The sequence below is a fragment of the Corvus kubaryi genome, unplaced genomic scaffold, assembly GCF_017639235.1.
Source record: "Corvus kubaryi isolate FWS band 111438036 unplaced genomic scaffold, C.kubaryi_AGA036_p1.0 37398, whole genome shotgun sequence".
Lineage (NCBI taxonomy): Eukaryota > Metazoa > Chordata > Aves > Passeriformes > Corvidae > Corvus > Corvus kubaryi.
The window spans coordinates 38,668,021-38,678,077 of record NW_024581137.1 but is presented as its reverse complement, the minus strand read 5'-3'; the positions used below and the strand labels follow the sequence as shown (position 1 = coordinate 38,678,077).

The 10,057-nt window shown below is 42.1% G+C and overlaps 2 protein-coding genes across 6 annotated transcripts in view; one reads left to right on the top strand and one right to left on the bottom strand.

Moving 5' to 3' along the window:
- Positions 1–253, bottom strand: part of STAM (signal transducing adaptor molecule) — a 34,084-nt gene extending 33,831 nt beyond the window's left edge. Inside the window, exon 1 of the mRNA XM_042043329.1 lies at positions 140–253. Within this exon, the coding sequence (XP_041899263.1) occupies positions 140–179 (40 nt within the window). The 5' untranslated portion in view covers positions 180–253. The remainder of the gene's footprint in view (positions 1–139) is intronic.
- A 100-nt stretch (positions 254–353) lies between these two features.
- HACD1 (3-hydroxyacyl-CoA dehydratase 1) overlaps positions 354–10,057 on the top strand; it is a 22,635-nt gene continuing 12,931 nt past the window's right edge. Inside the window, exon 1 of one of the 5 annotated variants that reach the window (XM_042043430.1) lies at positions 354–474. Coding sequence is in view for 4 of the 5 variants with exons in the window: in XM_042043427.1 (XP_041899361.1) it covers positions 9,566–9,916 (351 nt within the window). In the remaining variant the exon portion in view is untranslated. Of the gene's footprint in view, positions 475–9,442; positions 9,917–10,057 lie in introns of those variants that run through there. The other 4 variants (XM_042043427.1, XM_042043426.1, XM_042043429.1 and 1 more) reach the window with 4 other exon arrangements.

Below are 10,057 nucleotides of genomic sequence, written 5' to 3'. Positions count from 1 at the left end.
CCAGCGAGCCCAGCAGCGCGGGGCCGGGACAGCGGGCCGGCTGCCCGCGGGGGATGGAGCGGGAGCGGGTCGGAGGGCCGGCCGCCGGCGGGGTTCCCTCGGGGAGAGGCCGGGCCGCGGCGCCGCGGGAGCCACTCACCCACATCCTGATCGAAGGGGTTGGTGGCGAAAAGCGGCATCGCGGGGCTGGGGGCGCGGGGCGGCCGCCCCTCCCGGCAGCGCGGCGGCAGCGGCGGCGAGACAGAGCAGCCCTCGGCGGCGGCAGCAGCGGCGGCGGCGGCGGCTCCTCCTCCCGCCCCGGGCAGCTCCGCCGCCTCCTCCTCCCAGCGCCGGGGCGCCGCCTCCCGCGCAGCACGACGGGAACCGGGGCCGGGCCCGTTCCGCGGGAGCCCCGGCAGCGACACCCGGGCCCGCCCCGCCGCCCCGCCACCCCAGACAGGCGTCTTAGCGCCGGCACGGATACCCGAGGCCGAGGTTTGTACTATATAGTTATGCGGAGCTCTTTTGTCCCCCCTGCTTAGGAGGCGAGACGGCTTTGTGCCCAGCCACGTTTGCTTCCTATGGAAGATTTTTGGAGCTTCCCTATACGTTGGGCTGACAGAATATTTTCATTGGTAACGCCATCGTGCTTGTGACATGGGTAGTCTGACGGCAAAGTGCAGATTGGTCGTTATGCCAGCATCTCTCACAGCATAGCACGGGAACATGACCAGTTCTGTGCAGTCACATCCCATGGAGATCAGTAGCTATCGGTTGGTAACAGGGCCTGGAATATCCCATGGCCTTTGGTTGCCTGTCTTGCTGCTCCCCTTTGTAATGTTGCTGGCTTCAGTGGGGTGTGTCCCACATTAACAATATGACTCATAGGATAAGACACGTTGCCTATTCCTGCTGTCCCATAAAACTCAAGTCATTATCCTTAAGGCCTTTTAGTACTGTTCAATTACTCTGAACTAGTTGGATTGCAAATTAAGTAAAACTAGGCTCATATATACGCTTGGGGAAAGAGTCAGACACAGAGCAATAAGGGCACATCACAGGCGTGCAAACAAGAAATGAAAAGGGTACTATGACTGTTTGCAGGGCAGAAACACTAGTTGCAATCAATAGCACTAATTATGCTCAATAATGAATGTGATTGCATGCATTAGGCAGACTTCTGACACATCAAATGAAAACTGCACACCAAGCCTCTTTCCACAGGAATTTACAGTCACTAGGCACTTTGTTATTTTACTAAGGTTTTTTCCCCAGACCTCTAGTTCTGCTTCTTTACCTATCCATAACAACTGTGTTCAGCAGCTAATGCAGGTCAGCATTGATCTAATGCTTAGAACTGACTACTTGTGAGGAATTGCATGTTTTCTTTGGATTCTACCTCAATTCAACGACATCTGCTAGATACTCTCAGAGGATGCTTTACCTCCTCCCCATTCATCATCCTCCATTATGTTCACAAAAGACATATGGTAGATGTTCTCTGAGCCTGTTTTATCCCCTCCTTTCTCATCCCTTCTTTCTGATGTGTTCAAAATGAATTGTAGGAATCCTTTCAAAAGAAGCAGAGTTTTATTCAGTAGCCCTGCAGGAAGAGCTAACACAACACATATGAGTAACTGGGGTTTTAGACTACCTTCAGCCTGAAAGCATTGCAGCCCAACTTTATTTCCAAATACCCTATCCAACATTTTGAAAAAGGTAGTTTATACTCAGGAAGCATCTTAAGGCTCTGTAATCATTGCTCATATTTTGATTCTGTAATGATTGTTTTTTATTGTTGGGCACAGCATGAAGCCCTTCCAAAACTCCATATTGTACTGTATCTCCTCCCTCTTTTCCCTGTCTCATGGCTCTAGCATGTTTCCATGACACAGCAATGGGTGGTAGTTAGAGTACTCTCCCATGAAGTGTGGGGTTTGCCCTCTCAGACACAAACGGCCATGGAAACCAGCTCTTCCACCTTATGTACGAGTAGTATAAGGAATATGCTATTAAAAACAGTTGTGTTAATCTATATGCTATTAATAAACAGGTGGGAACTACATCTTTACTGGATGTAGTTCAAAATGTTTGTATTATTTCCTATTGCTGCCTAAGTTAGCTATCTAAAAGTAAGGAGTCTAGTTCAAATACAGTCTCAAATTGCATTTAATTTTGGGTTATCTACAGCTGAAAGAGAATGTAGCAACACTGCACTCCCTGTGCCCACAACTATGTGGTGCCACCACATTTCTTGTATTAGATTTGGAATTTGATCCATTTCATTTGTGGCTGCACAATCAGCTGATCCAGCTGAAAAACTACTTCACTGCAGAGAAGTTTCCTGTTGGATCATGTCATCCCTCTGACTCACCTTGGAATTAGATCAGGCATGTGAAGAGGTGGGAAGGCACAGCTAGGGACAGTACTTCATCGGTCTGGGTCAGGAAAAACAGGCATGTCCAGGGGATTATTCATCTGTTCTATTTTGGACCTCATTCTGAAGACGGCCTCTGCAACAGTGACTGTGTTGATTTCACAGATGAGCCTATCTGTCCAACAGTTCTCTGACTTAGGGCTTGTCTCTAGACAGCCTTATAGCAAGTTTTAAGTAGGGTGTTTTTTTGAAATATATGCTACTTTTGTTTGAAGTAAGCAGTCTCAGATGACTGATGCAGACATTTCTTTTTTCTTTGCACACTTCTCTTTTTGTATAGTACTGTTGTTCAGATACAGCTAAAAGATCACAGAATGGCTTGGGCTGGAATGGACCTTAGGGGTAATCTAGTTCCAATCCCCTTGCCATGGCAAGGGACACTTTCCACTATACCTGGTTGCTCGGTCCCCTCTTCAATCTGGCCTTGAACGCTGCCAGGTTTGGGGCATCCACAACTTCTCTGGGCAACATGTTCCAGAGCCTCACCACCGTCACAGTGTGGAATTTCTTCCTAATATCTCATTTAAATCTACCCTGTTTCAGTTTAAAGCTATTACCCCTTGTCTTATCACTGTGTTTCTACAATCTCCTTGTTTAAAAGTCCCTCTCCAGCTTTCTTGTAGGTGCCCTTCAGATACCAGAAGGCTGCAGTGAGGTCTCCCAGAGCCTTCTCCAGGCTGCACAGCCCTGACTCTCTCAGCCTGTCTCCACAGCAGAGCTGCTCCAGCCCTCTGATCATATTCATGGCCTCCTCTGCACTTACTACAGCAGGTCCATGTCCTTCTTATGTTGGATTCCGCAGAGCTGAATGCAGTACTGCAGGTGGGGTCTCATGTATTTGGTTAATTTCCAGCGTAACGCACCTCCTGGATTTTAAAGATGTGACATTCTTCTAAATTTGATTCGGTAGATGTTTTATGTTGTTTGTTTATATAATTTATGACTTACTTTTTTAATTATGACAAGAATTAATCCATATGAAGGTTAGTTCTGGATTCTGATGATATACAATGACTCGTTTCCCTATACTCTTCAGTAGGAAAGGATACTTAGGAACAGTAACTTGTAAATGACCATCTGCTAGGGAAGTTCTAATGTTCTTTACAATCACTCAGTTGACACCCATCTGCATTAAACAAGCATTCTCTAAGAGGAAGGCAAAACCATTTTGGCCATGGAGGTCCACTGCAGTTCCATTTTACTTGTCACGCCTATTTATTTTAGTATATATTAGTTTTATAACTGCTGCATTGTAAAATAAGGTGTATGATGCCAGGAAAAAGTCAGGCCAGTACACTTCTAGCAAGGAGACAGATATGAAGAACAATGTTTGTCTCACAAATCAGTTCCACTGACCTTTATTCTGACTACATTTTCATTATAGTCCTCTGTGTACATTGCTTTTGGAACTGGAAGCTGTGAAGAAATGATAATCAAAGGAAAAGAGAAAGGTTCAGAATAGAGCAAGTGCCAGCCATCCGTTTAATCACAGCTTTTCTCTCTGACAGGGCAAGTACAAAATGTTTTGGATGGCATACAAGACGCTGTAATGCATAACCATATGATGATTTGACTAAGACAAAATTTTTCCCAGTTACAGGGTACATGTAGATGTTTTAACTGCTGGACCACAGTGATTTACTTCCCATCTATAATCTTATTGTGTATGTCCTAATATTTTGCAAGTGTCCAAGTAGCATGGCTTACAGTGTTCTTATCTATTTCGTTATGTATAGAGAAGATATATGAAATGTATCAATACAGTAAGTCTGGTGTCTGCTGTTATATGGGAAATCAGGCTAAAATTATTTCTTTGTCCCTTTTTACCTTAATATTTATGAAGTATGCAAGTAGGATTATATGAAGCATATAACTGGAGTTCCTTCCAATCCATGTAATCTTAGAACTAGGCAAAGATTCTAGTAATAAATTTTATAAAATAATTCATTTTTCCCTGACCATGTTAAAAATTGTGATGTGCAACTTCCTAGTTGATATTTGCACATAGATGCCAGAAAAAAGGGTTATACGCCTCAGTCCCTCTGAATTCAAAGTAGTAATTGCAAACCAACTCAAATGAAGATTTCATATGTTAACACTGCAGTTTTGTTAAATGATTTTGGATAACAAGTTCATTGAAGTGAAACACAAAAATGTGTTTATGCTATTTGCCTTCATAATCTTGTGGTAATGTATTGTGATACACCTGTAAAAAGCAGGTAACCTCTAAGGTGCTGGCTTCTGGGATCTCCGGGTGCCTGGGCTTCCCTGGGGATGCTGGCCAGAGCATCACTCTGCGCCAGCTTCCCGACACTTCTGTAGGGAACCACTTGTCCTAGTGCTTTTTTTGGCACAAACACCTGTTCTCAGTGTGGCCAAACTGACTACACCCAATATGGTCACCTCTTCATGCTGATAACTCAGACCAGTTTTCAACCAATGATAAAGTTAAAATTAATCTTTCTGTTCTCCACCACTCTTTGAAGAAGGAAATAGAAATACTTCTACTGACCATAACGGGCATCAGATTGGAGCACTACTCACTTGATAAAGAGCCCTTTTTAACTCAAGCTCTTGAAATAAAACTAACAAACAAGCTTAGATTCTGTGTGCTCTGTAGCTAATGATGGCAGCGGGCTCCTCTATAGAGACTGTAGTTCTCACCCAAGCAAGCTACCATTGAAATACACAGAAAATCAGAAGGAGGTTTTAGTATTATTTAGTTTTATTGTGTTTTGTGAAACCCTGTGAAAAATTTGCCTGTATCTGTTGGGCAAGGTAGCAAAGCTTCTTTATAAGAAGAATATTAGTTTTATTGCATAATATAGAAAAGGGAATTTAAGAATATATTTATGCTAGCAGTTAATTTCCAAAGTGTATTTTATTTTCCTCACATGAACAGTACCATTGAAGTTAATAGTACTAATTTCAGTTTTAAACATTTTATATATATACATATGTATACACACAATTAGAATATTAGAGTGGAGTTAGCTTCTTGATACAGCCAGTCTGCAGTGTGCAAAGATGCCAACTGTGCAGATCACATCATATCTAAAATATCCCATAAAGAAAATAATTGTTGTACAGAATTCAAAGTCTACTATAGCAAAAAGTACACTGAGTTTGGGTAAACCAAAAACTCGGATAAACCAAACTCAAATGAGCATAGTCATCTCACTTTAACATGTGTTTGTTCTTCAGCGTTGTAGCTTGCATCATGGTTTTGTTCCTGGAGAGGATTAAATAGAACAGTACACAAGGGCATCCCAGACTGGTGCTTTTCAGAACATTTAATAAACCAGTGGGTTTCGGATATGTAGAATCAATAGTTATCATACAAAAAATTCTAAATGTTCACACCAGAATTTTTGTATTTTTATAACAGAAATATAAAATTCTACGTCAGTCTGTGTTCACGACATTTCTTTTCCTTTGCTGACTACTGAGCTGTACAGTCAGAGGCTTAATATGAATAATTTATTTTGCAGTAGCAGTGCAAAACTCCAACTGCTTCAGAAGTGCCAAATGTGAGCAGATCTTCTAGTTCTTCCCACAAGATTTATGCAATCCATTCTACACCACATCTTTTGAAAGCATCTTCTATCAAATTCCTAGCATAGTAAATTAAATAATAGATAGACCTGGATGAATGCACAAAGAGACACATACACAGTGTCATTCAATTTAGACATAATTCTGTTTACTTGCATTTATCCTTGAATACCTTACTGGTTCCTACATAGCATAAACCTAGAATAGTGTGCAAGTACTGTATATAAAATCTGTTATCTAAACACATTGTTCTCGCAGTGTGGTGGGAACATTAACTGAAGACAGGGCAGAAGGACAAGCAGAATTTAAGCTGTTAAATTTTGCAGCAAATTCCCCTTGCCAGGATTTTAAGTTAATATCTAACATTTAACTAGTCTGAAGTATAAAGATGATTCTGCCAGGTTCATACCAAGTAGTTCTTGCAGCATTCAATAGTAGATGACCTTCCCCTATGATAGTGGAGCTGATAAGTCATTGTATTATTTTCAAAGCACTACAATTTTTCATTTCATAGAAATGTTTCCATATTAAATAGATAAATTTTGTAACAAATAACCCAAAACACTGTAGAACATTTCATTAGAAAATAATCCCATGAAAGCTTCACTTCGTATTTCTGGAAATAGATTGGGAGTAAAAACCATTCAGCTTTATAAAGTTTTGAATATATATGTGTTCAATACGAATCTAGAACTAAAATATATATTTATAATATCAATCATGAAGACAAGGAAAACCACTCATTTTTGTAGTAACAGTAGAGCAGTGTTGATGATTTGGAGCTAGAGTGAATAAAGGTAAACTGTCAGGGAAGGTTGAGAATGAATATGAAACACAATGATGCTCTCATCTACAACACAAAAGACCTTGATTTGACTGTCTTGAAATTTATTGGGAAGGTTGATTTGTGTTTGAATAACCGCAAAGTTCACCTCAATTGATAAGCCACTCATAACAGATTTTAAAACCTGATTTAGCTAATGTGATTAATGTATAAGCCTATTCACTTCCATTGATTTAATTTCGGTATGTAAAGAAAATCTGTTTTATTAATCATTTTGAGATTTTTTGGGGATTAAAAAGTTCTAGCCAAAGCTGAAATATTAGATGAAATAATTTCACTACTATATAAGAACATCATTTCAAATTAAGTACAGATCCTGTACTTAATGCTTTGAAAATAGCTGACACTTTATCAAATTTAAATAAAGGATTCAGAAAATACAGACTAGTAACCACAAATATATACATTGTAATTGACAGAAATCGTTATTTAAAGAGTAACAATAGGAAACTTATGAAAAAGAAATTATGTTTCAACTAATTTGTTGCAAGTCCTGGAACATGTAATAATAAAAAGAAATTTGTAAAAAAATAGCCTTAACACAACCAATATGTTTTGAAAATGCTGCCAAAAATATGTCACACAGGAATCACCAAGGATATGAAGTAGCTACAGATTAAGGAAAAAAATACCTCCATGGATTAGAACATGGGAAGTGGAAACAAAGAGCAAGTTTATTACAGCAAAATTAGAGCATTGGGATGTTTATGAAAGTTCTGTAAAAAGTTTTGTGCTTAATACATTAATAAATGGTTGGGAAACATAGACAAATGGGGATGACAAAACTTGCAAATGGAACAAAATGTTTAGTTTATTTAAATCCAAAAAAAAGATTATGGGGATATTCAGAAATTTTACATCAATTGGGTGAATGAGTAGTGTGATAGCAAGAGAAACTGTAAGCTCAATAAATAGTAACCACAATATTAGAGCAAACACATTGAGATGCTTCTCCTCACCAGTAAATTCTGAATTGACTAAATTAACCAAAGACAAGCCCGGTCATCATTACAGATAATGTGTGTATCCAAAATCAATAAATTTGAGCAAATAAATAGGGGAAGGAAAGTAATACAGAATTCTAATGAGAATTAGACAACCATTGCTTATCAAATTTGAAAAGATTCTGAGCAAAAGCAGGGAAAACATCCAAGAAGGGATTTAAAAACGAAAAATTTTTACTTCAGAAAGAAAACAGGATTTGTTGCCTCAAATCTGCCGTGGAAAAATCTCAAAAGAAAAATGGCAAAGGACAGCTAAAAGCAGTAAAAAATAAAAACTGATACTAAAAATTGGGATCAAGTCATGCCTTTCTCCATAGATCATAATTTAAAATAAGAAAGTCTTCATCAGTTAATGAAGTCATAAATTGACAAAATCGAATGAGAAAAAAACCCCACTTTACTCATAGTATGTGGTTAATTTTTGATGCCCCTTTCAACACTACATTGTCAAAGCAAAAAAGTTAGAAAGTTTGAAGAGAGAAGAGGAATTCAAGTGGAGAAAACATGTAAGTAAGATAGCAGGAATATCCAGAATTAAAACAATAAATATTGAAAGTATTTTGGAAAGCTACAGTTTAAACCAACTTACAGCTGTTACATTGAGGTGACATGTAGGCTCAGATTAACCCATATTGGCAAAAACTTCTGAGTTGGGTTGTTCAATCCTGTGTGTAAATTCTTTGTCTTGATTTTTTAACCACAGGATTCTCAAACTGGATTATATTTATGACTTGAACAAAAGAAGTATCTGTGTATGTATAATACTGGTACCTACTGTAATCTTACTAGCATATGCAACATGCTCTTTTGCCAGCTACTCATTTTGCACACATTATACATTTGCTGTTGCCAGTGGGTGTGTATTTTGAGGCTGAAAGGTGAACATCTGCTTGTGTGTTTTGGTGACGAGGGGGAGACTTAGGTTTTTTATGGCACATCTGCTTATCTTTTACATGAAGGCCCTCGACCTGAGGCATCCAGGTGTCTTCAACATTGAGATACCTACTCCACCCTAAAGTAGATAGACTTGGACTCTTGAAATTCTACTGAACAAGTATCATTTAAGATACCCTGGCCCAGTTTTGGAATTCTTCTGTCTGTGTCCATGTCGGAAGTATTTGGGCTGAGTGGCCATGGTCACCATCCTTAGCTGTGGAAATGAGGAGCCTGCCCCAAGTAGCAAGTGGCATCCCCAGGCTAGCAGAGATGAGCCAGGTGTCAGGATAGTGGGTGCAGCCCACACTCTTGAAGAGTCATGTCACATCAACCTTGTTCAGGCTAAGGCTGTCCCCATTCCAGAGCCAGTCCCAGCAATGCTACCTGTGCTGGCTTAGCTTCCCTGTGCACTTGCACAGAGAGTGAACTTTTACAAGGTAACATGAATATTCGAATGTCATCCTTCAGTCTGACAGCTGAGTGCTCTTCAGGCCCTTGGAAGAAATTTCCCCTTCTCAGGTGTGGGCCTTAGTCCTCCTCGGGTATTTAGGGTGGTATTTATGGAGACCTACCAGACTCTCGAAGTCACCCTGGCAGGTGGCTGCTTGGCCTTCGAGGTGGGGGCCTGAGCATATTCCCACCAGTCGGGCTCTGGCCAGACTCCCAGGTGTTCAATCTCAGACACACATTTCTGTGTTTCCAAGAACCGCACTATTTTTTGTCACTTTTTCTGATGTGGGCTGTGCCCGCTGCTGCTGCCTGACGGTCAGCAGCAAGGCCGGGTACCATCCCATCAGGAGCTCCCTGCTGATGGAGGCTCACCCACCCCCGCAGGCTCTGGCTGACCCGGGGAGCCCCGCGGCGCGGAGGGAGGAGCGCGCAGGGCCATGTGAGCCGCTGGCGGCAGCAGCCCTCGGGGAAGACAGATGGGGTGAGGGACAGCGCTCGGTCCGGCTGTCAGCGCGGCCCCAGCCCCGCCGCGGAGGGAGCCCCTCCTCCCCGCCGTGTGCGCCGTGCTCCCGGCCGGGGAACCATGGCGTACAGCGAGGAGGACGGAGGCGGCAACGGCGCGGTGGAGGAGAAGGAGAACGGCAAGAAGAAGAAGCTGGGCGCCCTGGCTACGACCTGGCTCATCTTCTACAACGTCGCCATGACCGCGGGGTGAGCGGGCGCGGGCGGCAGCGCGGCGCCTCCGCGGGGCGCAGAGCGGCAGAGCAGGGGCGGCATGGCGTTGCGAGGGCGGGCAGCTGGTCCGTCTTGCCGTTCTCCTTCTCCTCCACCGCGCCGTTGCCGCCTCCGTCC